We start from the raw sequence: 19,582 nt of genomic DNA on the forward strand, positions 1-19,582 counted from the left end.
GACACCTGCCCGTCACACCTGTCCCCGCCCCTCAGGACATCTGCCCGTCACACCTGTCCCCGCCCCTCAGGACACCCACCTGTATGTCAGCACCTGTCCCCGCCCCTCACGACACCTACCCGTCACACCTGTCCCCGCCCCTCAGGATGACACCTGCCCGTCACACCTGTCCCCGCCCCTCAGGACACCTGCCCACCAGCACACCGTCCCACCTGCCACACGAACAGGCCACTGAGCCGACTCACACCAGGAAGACCCGCCTCTCAGGGAGGGATTTCTTCTCTGGGTGTGAACCGTGAACATGAAATTAGCATAAACAGGGCTTGTAGTTCGTTGCAAATACCCTCCTCTCATTAAAGAGTCAGGCTGACCTCCAATTCTGACCACCACACGACAGGGACCAGGGACGGCCCGCACCCGGGACGGGACGCGGGAGCCGAGCAGGGCCTGCAGGCGCCTCCATTGCTCGTCAGTGGTGTTTTCAATGTTTTCTCTATTGTCTTTCAGAGGGAGAGAGGGAGGAAGAGGGGGAGGGAGAGGGAGGGAGAGGGAGAGAGGGAGAAAGGGAGAGAGGGGGAGAGGGAGAGGAAGAAAAAGAGAGACGCATCAGTGTGAGGAAAACACCCATTAGTTGCCCTGACCAGGAATCGAACTCCCAACCTTTCGGGGCAAAAGTAAGTTTACAGCCCGGCCGGCATGGCTCAGGGGTTGAGCGTCGACCTATGACCCAGGAGGTCAGGGTTCGATTCCCAGTCTGGGCACAGGCCCGGGTTGTGGGCTCGATCCCCAGTAGGGGGTGTGCAGGAGGCAGCCGGTCCATGATCCCCTCTCATCATGGATGTTTCTCTCTCTCCCTCTCCCTTCCTCTCTGAAATCCATAAAAACATCTATTTCTTAAAAACATGTCATTTTAGCAGGTGAAAAGCAGCGGCTGCCGTCCAGCCTGGGGAAAGCCTCCCTCCTGAAGCCGCCGCGGCCGCTCCGGCAGCTGGGGGAGCACCTGCGTGGGCTCTACGCCCGCCCCCCCCCCCCCACAGGAACAGAGAACCCCAAACCGGCCTCTGCTCCGGGGACCCCACTTTCCAGGGGTCCGAGCCCCGGCGGGTCCGGGCCGAGGTTTGCCGGCTAAACCGGCTCCCTGCCTCGTCACCACCTCCCAGCTCAAACCCGTCCGTCTTAGTGACCGCTGGGCGAGGCCCCGCCGTCTGCTCGGGGCTGGTGTTTCCTCGGAAAACGTAATTCCCGTTTGTCTATTCGGCCCCAGGCATTTGTGTCCTGAATATTCTGGTACAAAGCAAGTACATGCTGGGGCGGGGGGGGGGGGGAGGGGGGGGCGCAGTGAGAATAAACCAGACGGGTCATCTAACTAATTCCCTGCCCGCGGCCTCTAAACAAAGCGCTCGCGGAATTGTGACCGGCGGACTCCTGCGCTCATCGTCACGGCCAAGGTGCCCACGGGCGGGACGCGCCGTCTGGAGCGTTTTGAAGGAGCAGCGCTCGCTCGCTCGCTTGCTCAGCACATCGTGGAGGGCGCCGCGCCGGTTCGTGTCTGGGAATCAGAAGAATCGCTTCCGCCATCGATGGCCACGGGGGCCTCTGAAATGGCTTCTGGTCACACGGCCACCCCTCCTCGATGCTACCTGCACGCCCCAAGTAGAACTGGATTTAACAGCAAAAACAAACAACAAAATAGACGTTTTCCATTACCGTTCTTTCTGCAGGACTTGATGGCTAGCTAAGAAGGAAAATGCCCTTTTACCTTGTATTAAAATCGGTTGTAGCCCTGACCGGTGTGGTTCAGTGGATAGAGCGTCGGCCTGCGGACTGAAGGGTCCCAGGTTCTATTCCGGTCAAGGGCATGTACCTTGGTTGTGGGCACATCCCCAGGGGGGGGGGTGCAGGAGGCAGCTGGTCGATGTTTCTCTCTCATCCATGTTTCTGACTCTCTATCCCTCTCCCTTCCTCTCTTGTAAAAAAAAAAAAATCAATAAAAAATATATATTTTTTTTAAATTAGTTGTGACGGTATTGTTTTTCCCAAATTAAGCAGTTCGCCCACCATGAGTTCCAATAATTCAAAATCTCATGTTTCGAGAGAGAAAATCAAAGTGTGCTTATTAGAAACATACTAGGGCAGTGGTCGGCAAACTCATTCGTCCACAGAGCCAAACATCAACAGCACAACGATGGAAATTTCTTTGGAGAGCCACGTTTTTTAAACTTAAACTTCTCCTAACGCCACTTCTTCAACATAGACTCGCCCAGGCCGTGGTGTTTTGTGGAAGAGCCACCCTCCAGGGGCCAAAGAGCCGCGTGTGGCTCGCGAGCCGCGGTTTGCCGACCACGGGGCTAGGAGGAGAGTGTGTCTTTTCCTCCCACCTTTTCCTGAATGCTGTCTTTCCCCCTTTCTGGGGGGTCACGGGTCCTGGCATCATCGGCAAAGCCACCATCCCATCCCTCATCACCATCCCATCCCTCATCACCATCCCATCCCTCATCGGCACTCCTCCTCCCTCCTGGCCAAATACCCAGCTCCGGTTTCATCAAGTCAGAGCAAGGGAAACGGAAAACGGTAATTTTCTAACCACCCACCGGTCTTCCCGGGAACCTCCCCAAATCGCGTTTTCATTTTGCCTTCGACGTCCACCCCGTGACTCGCCGGCAGCCACCCGCAGGTACCCCCCCCCAAAGGTCACCAAGGTTCCCAGTCTCCCACTGTCCCCTCTTCAAGTCTCTCCTGTCCTTGAACCCCACGGCCGGCCAGCCGCGGTGAGCAGGGCCTGGCTCTGCAGTGAAACGCAGACACCCCCCGCCCCCCCCCCCCCCCCAACATGCTCTTTCCTAACGCCTCCTTCCTTCCCTCTCCGGACAGACCTGTCACAACCCTCACCGGCCTCGGTCTCTCACGCTCACGGGGCGGTTTGATAGTCAAACGCGTCCTGAACAAACTGCGTGGAGCCTCGTCCTAACTTAGTCTTCTCCTGGCTGAAAAATTAAATTAAAATTAAATTTTAAAATGAGGCCATTTATAAAGATGAGAGAGCCATGGTTTCGGAAGGTTCCTCTAGCTAATTTTCTAAACTAACCCTTTGAGAGATCGGCTCAATTATGGACGTAAACACTCCTTTAAAAAAAAACAAAAAAGGCACACCCCGCTACCCCGGACCTGGCGGGGCGTGGACACGTCTGGATCTCGCGGATCGTAAAAAGGAAAAACGTAAACATGGCCCCTTCGGCAGCGCGGCCCCCCCGAACCCAGGGGCCTACCAACGGCACGGGCCGCTACGACGTTCCGTTTGAAGATGGTCACTGATGAAGGCGGAAAACGGTACAAAATAAATTCCTTTTTTTTTTGTAATATGTTTTTATGGACTTCAGAGAGGAAGGGGGAGGGAGAGAGAGAGAGAGAAACCTCAAGGATGGGAGAGAACCATGGATCGGCTGCCTCCTGCACGCCCCACACTGGGGATGGAGCCCGCAACCCGGGCCTGTGCCCCGACCGGGACTCGAACCTGGGGCCCTTCAGTCCGCAGGCCGGCGCTCTATGCGCTGAGCCACACCGGCCGGGGCCCCAGATGAACTTCTGAAACTGCCTGGACGCAGGGACGCAGCGCTGACCTGTGGGCTTCCTGGTGCTGTGCTTGGAGCCCTTCGCGGGGATTTTCCTCCCTTTACCTTAGCCCCTGGCAGGAGGGAAACTCCAGACCCCGACCCAGTCTGCCTTCTTCCTTTTTGTTTGTTTTTGTTAATCCTCCCCCAGGACATCTTCCCATTGATTTTTAGAGAGAGCGGAAGAGAGAGGGAGAGACAGAGGGAAACATCGACGTGAGAGAAACTCATCGATGGGTTGCCTCCTGCACGCGCCCCGAACAGGGCCCGGGCCGGGCGGGACCCTGCAACTGAGGTACGTGCCCTGGACCGGAATCGAACCCGGGACCCTTCGGTCTGCAGGCCGACGCTCTACCCACTGAGCCACACCGGCCGGGCTCAGTCTGCTCTCTCATCTCTGAAGACAGCCGCTCTGGGGGCCACGGAGTCAGAAACGCAGCCTCGGAGGGAGGGTCCGATTTTTGCAATCCCGCCACCAGGCTGGCCGAGGGCACGGGCCGCCTGTGCAGGGAGGCGGCCTCGGTGACTCCCCCTCGCGGCCTCCCATCCCCCCCCCCCCCCCAGAAGGAGGAACTCGCTCTGCGGTAAACGCTTGCATCGGCTTCCTCGGGGCAAGAGCCTCACGAATGCGCAACCCGCACAGGAGAGTCGCGTTGCTCGATGTGGCAACCCAGCCGCTCTCTGAAAATGAACCGGGCCCTCACCGGTGTGGCCCAGTGGATAGAGCGTCGGCCTGCGGACTGAAGGGTCCCGGGTTCGATTCCGGTCAAGGGCACGTACCTTGGTTGCGGGCACATCCCCAGTAGGAGGTGTGCAGGAGGCAGCTGGTCGATGTTTCTCTCTCATCATGGATGTTTCTAACTCTCCCTCTCCTTTCCTCTCTGTAAAAAAATCAATAAAATATATTTTTTATAATAAATAAAATAAAATCTTTTTTATAAAAAAATGTCCCTTCCAGACGGACAGGGAAAAGCTGTCCTCATCCCGAAGCTCCAGGTGAAAACGGCCGCTCGCGGCCGCGGCGTGAACCTCCGGCAGCCCGTGCCGACACGGCCCGGCTCTCGCTGGAAGTGGAACGGACAGGGGGGCGCGTCACCGGTGAAAACCGAGCAGCGCTGTGCAAAGCAACACTAAACAGAAAATAAAATAAACAACTGGACAGAAATCCGGGAGTTTCCGACGTTTTACGGTCACGCTCTCCCCGGCGTCCTCCTGGGAGCCCTGCCGCGCTGCGCTGGCGGGTTTCGCTGTCGGGGCGTCGGGGACGGAGACTCGGCCCTCCCTGTCCGCGTTCCCGCACCCGCACGCCGTGTCCCTGCGGAGAGCCCGTCAGAGCTCCCGGCCACACGGGGGGGGGGGGGGGGGGGGGGCGCTGAGTTCCTGGAGGAGCGCTGATGGACAAACACGCAATCGGAATGTCAACAGCAGCTCGCCGCCTCACCGCGGTCTGCGGCGTTATTGATTCATTGTCCCAAACAGGACCCAGGCGCACGCCAAGCCCGAGCCCCAGGGACGGCCGACCTGCGGAATGACGGCTCGGAGGGTCTCGGGGAGCCCGTGGCGCTGGGGTGGGTTCTACAGGCCTCGTCCTCCTTCCCTCCTCCTCCTCTTCCTCCTCCTCCTCCTCCTCCTCCTCCTCCTCCTCCTCCTCCTCGCCTCCGCTCTAGACCCTCCCCCGCCCCACATGCCCGCTCTGCCGCCGTCCCCTCGCTCCCTCCACCCGCGGGAGTGCACGTCCCCCCGGAGTGGAAGCCCACGCCGTCCGCTTTTTATCGACATTTCCCAAGAGGCCCGCTTCCCACACCCGCCGGAGCCGCGTCTCCAGGCTCCTCGGCAGCGCGTTTGGGCCTCGCCAGCCGCTCTCAGGCTCCACCGAGCACAGCCCGCAGGTCACACGCCACGCACAGCCCGCAGGTCACACGCCACGCACAGCCCGCAGGTCACACGCCACGCACAGCCCGCAGGTCACCAAGAGCCCAGCGGGATTCCGTGGGGGGAAGGTGTGGGCTGCTGCCCGCACAGGTGAGGAGCCAGAGGGGCCTGGAGCTGTATGAACGGGAGCACACCCTCGGGGGTGGGGGGTGGGGGGCGCTGCCCGGTCTCCCATCTCCCTGGGACTTCCTCCCAGAGGAGAAACGGCAGAGTCAGAACTCCTCTCCCGCTCCCGCTCCCGCTCACGGGCGGGCCGGCCAGGGTGTGACAAGCCTGGGGCTTGGTGTCACTCACGGGAGCGTGCTCCATCGAGGCTCCATCGAGGCTCGGCCACCACAGGGCGGACAGAGACGCCGTACGCGCCCTTCGGATCTGAGCGGGTGCTGACTCCCTGACGGATGCGCACAGCACCAGGCCCCTATCCAGGCAGCCTCTCGGCAGGGCTCCTAACCGGGGCTCCCAGGCTCAGGGTGTTTAGGGGGTCGGGTCGTGCACAGACACATGGGCCTGGGACCGTCAAGTGCAGACAGAGCTCTGCGGACGTGGGGTTTGGGAGGCCAGTTCTGTCGTCGGCTGCCCAGTCAGTGACCGCAGAGCGCCAGGCCGCTCTCCCCGAGCGAGCCCGAGGGGCCACCTTACACAGAATCGGCCCAAGGGACACACTCACACGCAGTCCATACCTTTTTTTTTTTTTTTCAGGACATACTTTTTTAAAGAGCCAAACGGGGACAAAGCAGGCAGAAATCACTTTGAAAGTGCATGCCCCCGCCCTACCCGGTGTGGCTCAGCGGATAGAGCGTCGGCCTGAGGACTGAAGGGTCCCAGGTTTGATCCCGGTCAGGGCACATGCCCGGGTTGCAGGCTCCATCCCCAGTGTGGGGCGTGCAGGAGGCGGCCGATCCATGATTCTCTCTCATCATGGATGTTTCTCTCTCTCCCTCCTTTCCTCTCTGAAATCAATAAAAATATATTTAAAAAAAAAAAAAAAAAAAAGACAGTGCATGCCCCCTTCCTGGTAATAATCTCTTTTAAAGCCATCATCTCACGAGGGATGTTTTTACGATTTTTTGACCAAGGCTAGGACAACAGAACTCCCAGCTGCTGCTGAGAACGCTGCTGTCCGTTTTCAGTAATCCGCGGAGGACGCTGGAAAACACGGCACGCACACAGCCCTTCCCCTCAGCGCTGGGAAGCAGCGGGTCAGCGAACACGGCTCTCTCCCGCTCCCAGGAAGGCCCCTGAGCAAACGTCCGCGGGACAGGACAGGTCGGACGGCCTCACGCAGCCTGCCTGCCGCCTGGGCCGAGACATCACCGACCAGGGATCTTGCAGGCGAGCTGTGCCCTGCGTCAGAGACACCGTGAGCACCCAGACCAGGAAGAGGAGTCTCCAGGGTCGTCCACGCTCAGAGCCCCGCCTGGAAGCGCAGCAGGCCCTTCTGGAGCGCGGGCCGCGGTTCCGCGAGAGCCGGTGACCTTGGGAGCGAAGGGGGGTGTCATGTGCCCAAGAGGCCATTCTGCCCAAACTGCCGGCCGCTCGGGCCTCCCTGTGACCACCAGCAGGTGCCCGCCGGGCACCGGGCGCCGGGAAGGGACCAGGCCGGCCCCTCCCACCTGACGGGCGTGGTACAGAAATCCCCATCCGAGGAGGATGGTCCCACGGACATCTTTAACCATTTCAAATGCAGGGTCTGGGTCCCCTTTTTCTTCACCCATTACCGGCCGGGCGCTGCGAGCGGACGGCCGTCCTTACCCCCAACGCACACACAACAGAAGACACAGAAGCGAGCTTCCTACTTCACACCCCAACTTCTAAAGTGAAAACCCCAACTCTCCGTGGTCACCCCCAGATGCAGACGTTCCGCACGAGGGAAAGCGGGGTGAAGTGGGTGGGTAAAATGACCAACAGCTGGGTTTCACCCAGAACCAGGGACACGGCGGGGCCCACCTGGGCAGAGAAAAGGCCCATTTACTTCTGATCACACGGGCCCACCCCACGCACTGATGTCCCTCTGCAGAGAAATCCATAGTTGGGCTCAATCTAAACACTTTATCATCCCCCTACAATAGCATATATTTTTACTCTTAACTCAACATTCGTAGCCACTAAATTTCAAAGCACAATTTTCTCATGATTTTATGGAGCCACCTACAGTTTTTCCTCCTTCATCTTTAGTTAACTTATTTAACCCTTTGCTTTTTTTCATCTTTAGTTAACGTATTTAACTTGCTTTTTTCTTGAGCTGCTACCGATGCTAACCATGTCGAGTCACACTCGACATCCGAGTGCAAAAGGTTAAATAAGCTGTCAATACCTCTTCTGCATCGTCACTATCTCCCCTTAGTTCTCTCCTTCTAACAGCTATACTTTCCACCTTTCTAAACATTGCTAAATTGTGACTTAACAATACTTTTTTTCCCCAACTAAAGATGCTCAGGACCGTTTTTATTTGTGTCATGCTCTTATTTTATTACAACCTTTTCGAGGCAAAAAGGACGTGCCGGGAACCAACGGATACTGGAATCTGCTTAGAATGAAGCCGCAACAGCCTCTCCGGGGTAATATGTAGGCTGGCTAACCCCATTTCAAGAAGCCATGTCCCAACTCACACATTACATTTCTCTGCTTTCATATAGTGACCCTCCAACACAAGGAAGACAGCCAGCCGTTTTCAGATCAACCCAGAAACACGGAATGCGTGGGTTGAGAGAAGAACACGAGGAGCGAGCCAGCCCCTGGCCCGCAGGTCACACCAGACACGGGTGTCTCAGGACGCGCAGAAACATCTGGAAGAGGTGCCGGGTAGGAAGCAGACGACACCTCTTTTGCAATTTTGTGATTAACAGGTCTTTTATTGGTAGTAAACTAGAGCAAACAATCAGAATAATACATATGCAGTTTCAGTACACACAATAAAAGTTAGAGAAATCCAAAACCTGTATAAAACAGAACACGGGGGAACCGTACATCTTACGATACATCTTACCATCCCCCTCACAGCTCGTCCTCTGCACCCCGAGAACTGAACCGCGTTCCCCAAATGAGAAATACAGACTTTAGAACCAGGTGTGTGTCAGAGGGTTAAACACGTCTCCTAAGAATCCTGCAGTGACACGGAGGAGCCCCCTCAGCGGGCAGGAGCACGCTGGAGGGAGCAAAAGTGGGGGAGGAAATTAACTAGTATTCTGTAACCATCTTAATAACTTCTTACTTCCCAAACACTGCCTTCACAGCAGAAGGGTCTCACACTTGCACAAAATTAATCACCGTATTGTACATGGGAGCCGCGGTAGGCTGGTTACACAATAAGACTGCAAACAAACAGTGGTACTTTCCTGACGTCAGCAGAGGACGTAAGACTGAAACATCACCAAAGTACATAAAAACTCATCGCATAAACACCCCGGTACATTAAAACATATAATCAGGAAAAAAATACAATGGCTAAAAGTGGTTTGGAGCAGAGCCGCTGTCAGCAGCAGCTGCAAATGGCAACGCGGGTGGAGAGCTGGCTGGGGTCACCTCCCACGACCCCCGCACAATACTGACGGACGCCCCTTCGCAGCGTGCGGCCGAGGCTGCGGCTCCACCAAGAGGCTCTGAGGTCACTACGGAAGGCAGGCGCCCCCGCCCCTCCGTTCGCTATGGCACCAGCTGGAATTACACACCTTAGTCATCGCTCCAGCTCCGAGCACGTGGGGGTTATGATGCATAAAAATCTGTTTTGGGGTTCTCTTGTTGTTGTTCAGGGTGGGGAGTGGCAGGTGTTTGTCTTACTGTTTAGTATTTGGATGCCATCGGCATGTGAAATGCTCACTGGAATGTAACTCATTCTAAAGTGGAAACTGTCAAGACAGGGAAGGCCCAGAACTTAGAAAGAGGGCAGGTTTAGAAGAAGAAAAAAAACAAAAAACACAAACACCCAGAAGTGGGGGTGCCGTGCAACAAGAGGAGAGTGTATCAGGCTGTGTACAACAACACACACCCCAATTTCAAAGAACTATGTGACTCCAACGTGGGTCCTAACACTGAACCCCGACTCGGGCTTCCACACTGGGCCAGGCGCCAGTCAGCTGACTCTCCGTGGACTGCAGCCTCGGCACAGCTGGGGCAAGGAGAGGGTGCTTTTTAAAAATTATTTCTTCTTTCATTAAAGCTATCATTCCAGGCTTTGATCCAAGACCCCAGAGCCTCTGCCCTGCCAGGCTGGGGTGGACGTGGCCTGGGAGCTCAGAGCACAGTACAAGCCGCAACACAACACAGGGAGCCCACAGCTCGGAATTTTGCATCGGCCCAGGTGGAGACAGCAATCTGAAATGTTTTCGATCCCTTACTCAAACGATGAAACGTAAATCCTATCAGCCCAGACAGAGCAATTTGAAATGTTTTCGATCCCTTACTTAAATGGTGAAACGTATACCATACCATCTGTAAACTGGATATTCCATTACAGCGATAGTGTACAGAATTCCCATGCGTTATTACACTTTCCTGAGAGTAAAGCAATTAGAATAACCTTAATCCTAGCAACAAAGTTTTTTTCTTTTGTTTTTTACATCGTTTTTTTTTTTTCCTTTTTTTGGTTTTTTTTTTTTTTTTTTTTTTTTTTTTGCATTTAAAACTTTTGGGCTATTCCCTGACGATCTATACATGTAAATTTGATTGCTAAACATTGTCACTTTGAATGTCAAACTATTTTTAATCTATTGATTTCGATTAAAAATCATAATAGAAACAGCTAAAATCACACTAACAAAATAAACTAAATATGAAAAGTTGCATTGAAAGGGCATTACATTATTCTGAAGAGGATCGTGTTCAAACATTCCAATGGCAGTGTTCTCAGAACCACACAGAAACCGCATCCTTCGGCCTCCAGCCTGTCACCTGGGGGCTTACCTGTAACTCTGGCTGGTGGGAGTCTTGACTCTCGTACTACATGGCTCACTCACATCAGACATCATGTTTGTGTACCCTGAGAAATCTGACACCGAAGTCCTGACTCTGTGGTCCACCTCGCCGTTCGAGTTACTGACAAAGGTCATCGGCACCCTGCTGCCCGACTTAAACTGAGAACCGAACGCCTGTGCAAAGTTCTCAATCTGGTACGTCGCTCGCGGCTCCATGTCCTTCTGAGGGTCTATCTGGCTCGCTAGCTCCTGAGAGGGCATCTGAAAGCTGGTGGAGGACTCCAGGGTTTTCTGCTGCTCCTTCTGGCTCGCCAGTTTCTGAGATGAGGACTGGAAGGCCGAGGAAGTCTCTAGGTTCTTCTGAGAGTCGATCAGATCGTCCAGCTCCTGGGAAGGGGTCAGCTGCTGATGGGTGGCGTCCAGAGCAGACAGGTACAGCCCCGGCTGAGATCCGAACAACATCCCAAAGGGAGGCTTTGGCAACGAAGATGGCAACACTGAGGTAACAGACTGGCCGAAACCACACTCCAGGGGAGACGTAGTGTAAATCTGTTTTTCCGGGAACAGCGTGTGGTTGTGGAGAGGTGAGGACAGGCTGACGAACTGGAACCCGTGTCCCAGCGCGAACCCTGCGTTGGTGGACTTCTCGAAGGCCTGCTGGAGGTATTTGGAGTATTCCTGCAACACGATCGCCTTGTCGCTGGACGGGGTCTGGGCGCCGGGGCTCAGGTTCCCCTCCGGGACCAGCTCCGAGTGCTCCCCTGAGGCGTGTAAATCCACTCGGGGCTCGGCGATGCTGAAGGGGTCCTCCTTCTGGCCCTCCGACTTGCTGGAGTACTGATCCAGAATGCTCTGCAGGACCTCGTCGGGGATGCCGGACTTGTCGTGACAAGACTTGATGTCCGCGTTCAGCGCCGAGGAGTCGATGAGCGACAGCGGGGCCTCGCTCTCCAGCACGCTGACCCCGGCGGCCTGGATGACGGACGGCGGGGAGACCATGTGGCCCACGTTGATCGAGAAGGCACTGCTGCTGGTGGGGGTGGGCAGGTATCTCCTCTTCTTGGAGAACTGCATGGCGTCGTCGTAATTGCTGTTCATCGGGCCTTGCTTGCCGCCGGCGCCCTGGAGGAGGCCGATGGCGTCCGTGCCGGCGTTCGAGGCGATGCCCAGGGAGCCACCGGGCTTCCCGGACAGGGACTTCTGCCCCACGAGGTCGGGCAGCGGCGACACGAAGTTCAGGTAGCTTTTGTCTGTGTTCTTCCTGCTTCCTTTCTTGAAGATGAGCTTTGGCACCCTTTTCTGAAGTTCATCGATGCCGCCGCCGCCGCCGCCCATCATGCCGCCGCCGCCGGGCGACATGGCGGGCATCTCCACCGAGTAGGTCTGCATGCTGAGGCTGCCGGCCAGCGGCGACTCGCCCGCTTTGCCGGCCTTATGCTCCTTGTTCTCGGCGGCCGCGCTCTTGGACTTGGACTTCCTCCTGGACGAGCCGCCGCCGCCACCACCGCTTCCCTGAGACAGCGCGGCCAGGCTGCCCGCCAGGGTGCCCGGGTTGGCCGCGGAGCCCGGCTCGGCGCCCGGGGCCCCCGCCTTGGCTATGGCTTCGCCGCAGGTGCGCCGGTGCTTGAGCAGCCGGTCGGTCCTGGAGAAATACTGCTGGCAGGTGTCGCACTTGTATGGCTTCTCTCCGCTGTGCGTGCGCTTGTGCCGCTCCATGTGGTACTTCTGGATGAACTTCATGCTGCACTGGTCGCAGCCGAAGGGCTTCTCGCGGCTGTGGATCTTCTCGTGCCGCTGCAGCAGGTACTTCTGGATGAAGCCCATGTTGCACTGGCCGCACTGGAAGGGCCGCTCGCCCGTGTGGATGAGGACGTGGCGGCGCAGGTGGTAGGAGCTGCGGAAGGCCGCGCTGCAGTGGTCGCAGATGTGCGGCTTCTGGCTGGGCGAGAGCACGGCGCCCCCCGACGCCTCTCCCCCGTCGGCGGCGGCGGCCGGCGGCGGCTTGGAGGAGGAGGAGGAGGAGGAGGAAGAGGAGGAGGAGGATGCGCCGGGCTTCCGCTTGGCTTTGATTCCCTGAGATTCTGGCTTTGGCCTCTTCGCCTTCTTGACGTGCGTGTCCTGCTTGGGCTCCTCGCCGCCGAGTAGGCCGTCGCGGTGGTGCGGGGCGGGCGGCGGCTGCTGGTGCAGGACGCTGAGGTCCTGGATGACGCCGTGGCCGCCCCCCTCGCCGCCCAGGCCGGGGCCCCGGTCCTCGGCGCCCGCGAACAGGCCCCCGTAGTGGTGGTGCTGCGGCGGCTCGTCGGGCTCGGCCGGCTTCTCCTGCTTGATGCTCACCAGCGGCTGCAGGAAGCCCCACGGGGTCCGCGGCGCCGGGAAGGCCGCGCCCGAGGAGGCCGCCGGCTCCTTCTTGAAAGTCATGTCCGGGGCCGGCGGCGGGGGCGGCTCGGCCGGGGCCGCGGGGGGGGCGAGCACGCACTGCGGGGGAGGGGCGGCCGGGCCGGCCGGCCGGGCGAAGCTGGCGACCGGGGGCAGCCGGTGGTTGAACATGACCAGGCCCTGCGGGAAGCTGGGCTCCATCTCCGCCCGCCTGCCGCCGCCGGAGCCGCCGGAGCCGCCGCCGCTCAGGAACCCGCCGCCGACTCTCATGCCCCGGACGAGGCCTGGCTGCGGAGGGAGGGGGACGGAGAGGCGGTGGGGCCGGGCCGCGGACCCCCCTCCCCCGGCCCCGCCGCCGCCGCCGCCGCCCGGCCCCGCCCGGCCCCGCCCGCCCCGCGCCGCCCCCGCCCGCACTTACGGTCCCGCCGCCGCCGCCGCGCCGCCGCCGCCGCCGCCGCCGCCTCCGGTTAATAAAAATAACGCCGTCCTCTCCACAATGGAATTAAAAGCCTCCCCCGCACTGCGCAGGCGCGGCGCGGGGTCTGCTGGGAGCGGCCGGCCCGGCCCGAGGGGAGCGCGGCGGCCGCGGTGCGCAGGCGCCGCAGCTTCCGCCCGGCCCGCCTGTCAATCACCGGGGCGGTTGGGCGCAGGGGGCGGCGCCCGGGGCTGCGGGAGGCGGGGCCTGCGGGACCCCCCCTCCAACGAGAGGCCTCGGCGGCCGGAGCGGCCTGATTGGTGGGCGGCGGTTGAAGGACAGGCCTGGGCGGAAAGGCGCTCGCGAGGTGGACCCCCGGGGGCGGGATGTCCGGCGGGCTGAGCTGCAGGAGCGGGGCTGCGGGGCTGCCTGCAGGCTGCGGGCTCGGGGGGGAAACTGAGGCCTGCACGGCGGGGCGCGCTCCCCTTTACAGTATGCAATCCATCCGGGTCCCGGATGCAAACCCGGGCCCCACCAGGGCCTCCCTCGGGGCGCCGTGGGCTCCCACCTGGAAGCCATCCGAGCCCGGAGGCTCCACGTTGAGTCAGTCACATGGTGGGCGCCCTCGTGGCGCGACCTTTGCAGCAGCAGGAAAAGCCTCCTGGGAAACCGCAATAGCGGTCCCGCTGCAAAAAAAAAAAAAAAAAATAGTTGTCTTGCTGCCAACCCGCCCGAAGGTGCAGGAAAGGGAGGCGGCGGCCTGTAAACACGCCCACGTGCGGCGCATCCGCAGCCGTGTCAGCCCCACACCTGCTCGGTCGGCCCGATGCCTCGGCCTGGCCCCCGGGGTGACGGGGTGACGCGTGCGGAAACCGACCGCCAGGCCCCGGTGAGATCTCCGCCAGGACCCGCTCTGCCCTCCCCCAGGAGAGCATCCTCCTGAGAAACGCATGCAAACTGGGGACCAGGACAAAGTCACCCCTTGAAATCAAAGCTGGACCCAAAAAAACCCAACCTCGGTGCCTCCCATCCCCAAGGCACCCGTGTCCCGGGAAGGATGCAAAAATCGAACCCCGTCACTTGCCACACACACACACACACACACACAGCATTGATGAACGCTAGAACGGTGACCATCATGTATGTACATAGCGTGTGTTCTTCCATCGCAAGCCCATGTCCATGGCAACATTCCCGGCTAAATACATTCTCATGGTTCCATCGTCCACGCCCTCCCTGAGACATGTCACCATTGAAACCCTGAAGATGATTCACGAATCCTCCCGGGCCTCCTCTTGAGTGTGTCTGCTCAAGGACTTAAAAAGGCCGTATGTATGGAAGGAGCATGTTGAGACAAGAAATATTCGTATTTTTCTAACTCCCTGCAGCTAGCGACGCTGTCAGCCTTCTGCCACCACCGGGGCGGCCGTGGGACTTGAACGCTGCCAGGCCGAGTTCCGCGTGAACAGGAAGGCTGAAAATTCACCAACTTCAGGCCGCGGTGAAATATGAGCCGGTGCCTGTGAGGAATGGGGCTGCGCCTTCCTCCGGGGTGTCAGTGCTTAATGGGGAGCCGGCATGCAGACACGCCAGTCCACCCGTGAAGGGCAGCGGGACGCCGGTGTTGAAAAGCCAACTTGGCTTCCTCCGTGATCAAGATGAGAAACCTGTCATTTCTCTCGTTCACGGTGTCAGCCTTGAGCTCCCCGGAGCAGACTCACCTCGGGGCTGCGCACTCCATCCATCAGGAAGATGGACAGACCCCGTAAACGGCCGCGGAGGAGGGGAGCCGTTAACGCTAATCATGTCTGCCGCGGGAGCCCCTGAAATAAACTTTCCTGGGGAGAGACAAAAGAAGACACACTTCATCAAGGTCAATTTATTTTTCTATTTTTCAGCATTAGCGGCGGCGCCTTGAGCATTTATAAGATAACGGGCCAGCCCACCGCTGAAGGGTGGTGGTGGGTGGTAGGGGAGGCGGGCGGGGGGCGGGGGGGGGGTGCTATTCGGTTCCTTCGAATTAGAAAATAAATATACCAACCCCGGGGTACACGGAATGTTAGTTAGGAAAATCAGTGTGCCGGGTCTCTGGGAGAGAATTCAAACTCGGAAAAGGTCATCAAAGTCATCGAAGAACAGCCAGGCACCATCGGTATTCCTCAGCACTGTTTCATCTCCAGCAATTAGAACAGATGTGTAACTCTCTTTCATAAGGTAAAAAAAAAAATTTTTTTAAGTATATTTTACTGATTTTTTACAGAGAGGAAGGGAGAAGGATAGAGAGTTGGAAACATTGATGAGAGAGAAACATCGATCAGCTGCCTCCTGCACGCCCCCCACTGGGGATGTGCCCGCAACCAAGGTCCATGCCCTTGGCCGGAATCGAACCCGGGACCCTCCAGTCCGCAGGCCGACGCTCTATCCACTGAGCCACACCGGTGAGGGCAAAAAGGTTTTAATATTAAAGTGTAAAACAGCTAAGAGAATACACTTAGGGTAATAGGAGGGACCATTTTTAAATAATACTTAAAACAGCAGTTTAAGTGGAGATAGCATTTCCTACGATCGGCTGTCGCGAAACTGCCTACAGGTTTTTTTTCTTTTTTTACTGTACCCTATGTATAGGAAGTCCCCCAGGTTTTCTATTTATTAGTTCTAGGCATTAGTAAACAACTCCTTGTAAATGTCAATTAAATCTCACTCTGCCCAGGAACCAGGAGGTCACGGTTCGGTTCCCGGTGGGGGCACAGGCCCAGGTTGCGGGCTCCATCCCCAGGGAGGGGCGTGCAGGAGGCAGCCAATCAGTGATTCTCTCTCATCGTTGATGTTTCTCTCTCTCTCTCTCTCTCTCTCTCTCTCTCTCTCTCCCTCCATCTCTGAAATCAATAAAAAATATATTTTTAAAAAAATAGAAACTTAAGGGGAAGCGGGGCGGACATCACACTCTCCTGTTTCTTCCTCTGAAAGTCCTCACTCAGCTAGAAGTCCACGACAGCGTCCACCCATCGCCTCAAAGGCTGACGGACAGCTAGTCGGTGATTTGGATATCGACCGTCCTCGTCTTTCATAGCCGCACCATCAATCTTCTTTTAAGTGGTACTACCTCCTTTCCTGGCAAGACAAAGAACCCCAAAGTGCCTGGGACGGGGGGCCCGGGATGTGGCCCACTCCAGAATCAGAATGAGCCCTAACCAGTGTGGCTCAATGGATAGAGCGTCGGCCTGCGGACTGAAGGGTCCCGGGTTCGATTCCGGTCAAGGGCATGTACCTTGGTTGCAGGCACATCCCCAGTAGGGAGTGTGCAGGAGGCAGCTGATGGATGTTTCTCTCTCATCGATGTTTCTAGCTCTCTATCCCTCTCCCTTCCTCTCTGTAAAAAATCAATAAAATATATTTTTAAAAATTATTTAAAAAAAAAAGAAAAGAATCAGAAGGATACTAACACAGCGGATGGACGCGGCCTCGCTCTGCTCTCCAGGGCGCTGGCATGTACATAAGCCTGTCGGGGCCTCGGGGAGGGAGGCGGGCGGGCGGGCGGGCGGGAGATGGCCGTCTTTAGGCTGTCGGTGGGGACGCTGAGGCGCGAGCTCACGGTGCCCGGGCTGCGCGGCCTGGCTCCTGATAGGATGTCCTTTCCGACAGACCTCCTCGCTCTCAACGCACCCGCTTCCAGATCACGCGGCGCGGCGGGGGCGGGGGGGGGGTCTCTGGAAGGCCAGGCTCGTGGGAAGCATTGCACGCGGGTGAGCTCGTGAGCTCGGGGTCTCCGTGTCCAGGAACCCTGGTTCCCTTCCCACCTGCGAGGGCCACAGTGGTGCCCGGACAGGGGACGGTCGATGGCTGGGTGCCCCGTTGTGCCTTTTTCTTTTTTTTTAAATCTTCACCCCAGGATATTTTCCCATTGATTTTTAGAGGGCGTGGGAGAGAGAGGGAGAGACAGAGAGACATCGATGGGCTGCCTCCTGCACGCACGCCGACCAGGGCCCCGGGCCAGGGAGGAGCCTGCAACCACCTGCCCTTGGCCGGAATCGAACCCGGGACCCTTCAGTCCGCAGGCCAAGGCCCTCTCCACTGAGCCACACCGGTGAGGGCCCAGTTGGTCTCCTGTATTGCTCCCCGGCCCCCAAATCCTCCAGCTAGTTGCTGGGAGACATACCATCTCCCCCGCAAGTCTGCTAGCCCAGTGGTCGGCAAACGCCTGAGTCCACAGAGCCAAATATCAACAGGACAACGATGGACATTTCTTTGGAGAGCCACATTTTTTAAACTTAAACTTCTTCTAATGCCACTTCTTCAAAATAGACTCGCCCAGGCCGTGGTGTTTTGTGGAAGAGCCACACTCCAGGGGCCAAAGAGCCGCCTGTGGCTCGCGGTTTGCCGACCGCGGGGCTAGGGCACCACGCTGTCTAATAGCCTCGTCATGATCGCCGTTTCCTGCACGTCCGTGTGCGCCTGGCGCAATGCTGCGTGCGCTTGTTTATTTTTAAACCACGCTCCTGCCCGGCCGGCGTCCAGCCTGGCTCAGTGGTTGAGCATCGACCTCTGAACCAGGAGGTCAAGGTTCAACTCCTGGTCAGGCCACATGCCCGGGTTGCAGGCTCCGTCCCCAGTAGGGGGGAGGGGGGAGGGGGCATGCAGGGGGCAGCTGATCGATGATTCTCTCTCATCATTGATGTTTCTATCTCTCTCTCCCTCTCCCTTCCTCTCTGAAATCAATAAAGATATATATATATATTTTTTCTTTATAAAAAAAGGGAGGGAAAATGTGTAGAAAAACACACGGGGAAGTGACCCCTGGTTTCCTGGTGGGAAGGCTGGGAGGGAGAGCAGGTGAGTCAGACCCAGGTGAGGCAGCAGCAAGCTATTCCCGGCAGGACCCACACAAGACGGGGGAGGCGGCCCCTGTAGCAGGTTGCCATGGAGACAGGAAACAGAGCCTGCGGGAGGCTAGGACTGCGTGTCCGACGGACACAGGAAACCTGGATGCGACTTGGGGGTAAGACGGTAGGGGTTTTCCTCAGTCCTGTTATCTTCACGTGAAGACGACAGCCCTGGCTGGTGTGGCTCGGTGGATGGAGCGTCGGCCTGTGGACCGAAGGGTCCCGGGTTCGATTCCGGTTGGGGGCACATGCCCGGGTTGTGGGCTCGTTCCCCACCGGGAGGGCGTGCAGGAGGCAGCCGATCAGTGATTCTCTCTCATCATGGATGTTTCTCTCTCTCTCCCTCTCCCTTCCTCTCTGAAATCAATAAAAAATGTTTTGTTTTGTTTTGTTTTTTAAAAAAGACTACAATAAATTGGAACAAAAGAAGATGTAAATGCGTTTTACTTAAAGTAAATCTCAGCCCTGGCCGGTGTGGCTCGGTGGGTAGAGCATCGGCCTGCGGACTGAAGGGTCCCGGCTTCAATTCCGGTCAAGGGCACACGCCCGGGGTTGTGGGCTCAATCCCCAGTAGGGGGCGTGCAGGAGGCAGCCGAGCAATGCTTCTCTCTCATCATGGATGTTTCTATCCCTCTCTCCCTCTCCCTTCCTGAAATTAAAAAAAAAATATATATATATATATATATATATATATATATAGAGAGAGAGAGAGAGAGAGAGAGAGAGAGAGTTGCCCTGACCGGTGTGGCTCAGTGGATAGAGCCTCGGCCTGCGGACTGAAGGGTCCCGGGTTCGATTCCGGTCAAGGGCATGTACCTTGGTTGCGGGCACATCCCCAGTAGGGGGCGTGCAGGAGGCGGCTGATCGATGTTTCTCTCTCATCCATGTTTCTAACTCTCTCCCTTCCTCTACGTAAAAAAATCAATAAAAATATATTTAAAAAATAAAAAATAAAGAGTCATCTCACCTCTTCCTGGTCTGGCTGGGAATCAGGGGGCCCCAGGAGTCCACACTGTCGCACGCACACGCCTGCGCTGTCCCCGCGTCTCAGCACCTTCAGGCGGTAACTCCAGCTCCGCCACAAACCAGTTCTGTGGCCTCAGGCAGGGGCGGCCTGGCCTGCACTTCTGCTTCCTCCTCGCACCCGGAGAGATAATAATAAGGAGCTAGACTAGTCTCAGCCACCACACCCGGCCCCAAGCATGCATTGGTTATGCAAAACAGAGCTCATCGGGAGGTTTTCGGGGGCGGCCAGCACCCCCAGTCTATACCCGTAGGGAGGCCCGAGCTGGCCTTGTTGGAAGATGAAGCTGATTCCCTCTCGTATCCACTTTCAGGCTGTACCCAACGGGCGGTAGGGGGCCCAGGACGTGAGGAAGAACTTCAGGACAGAATTTAAAGAGTTTTGGCCCTGGCCGGTGTGGCTCAGTGGATAGAGCGTCGGCCTGCGGACTGAAGGGT

General features: G+C 57.6%; 2 protein-coding genes across 2 annotated transcripts in view; both read right to left on the minus strand.

The window, feature by feature from the left end:
- Positions 1-19,582, minus strand: part of KIF14 (kinesin family member 14) — a 76,930-nt gene that overhangs the window by 10,158 nt on the left and 47,190 nt on the right. The gene's annotated exons all lie outside the window — the stretch shown is intronic.
- On the minus strand, positions 8,372-13,345 carry ZNF281 (zinc finger protein 281). The gene is made up of 2 exons (XM_079763732.1): positions 13,245-13,345; positions 8,372-13,114 (listed from the first exon to the last, which is right to left on the minus strand). The coding sequence occupies exon 2, from the start codon at positions 13,094-13,096 to the stop codon at positions 10,436-10,438; it is 2,661 nt and encodes an 886-aa protein (XP_079619858.1). The 5' UTR covers positions 13,097-13,114; positions 13,245-13,345; the 3' UTR covers positions 8,372-10,435.

This window comes from Cnephaeus nilssonii (assembly GCF_951640355.1).
Source record: "Cnephaeus nilssonii genome assembly, chromosome: 23".
Taxonomy (NCBI): domain Eukaryota; kingdom Metazoa; phylum Chordata; class Mammalia; order Chiroptera; family Vespertilionidae; genus Cnephaeus; species Cnephaeus nilssonii.

Excerpts from the sequence above, each read along its gene's own strand:
- ZNF281 (XM_079763732.1), bottom strand. The coding sequence starts at position 13,096 with ATGAGAGTCGGCGGCGGGTTCCTGAGCGGCGGCGGCTCCGGCGGCTCC.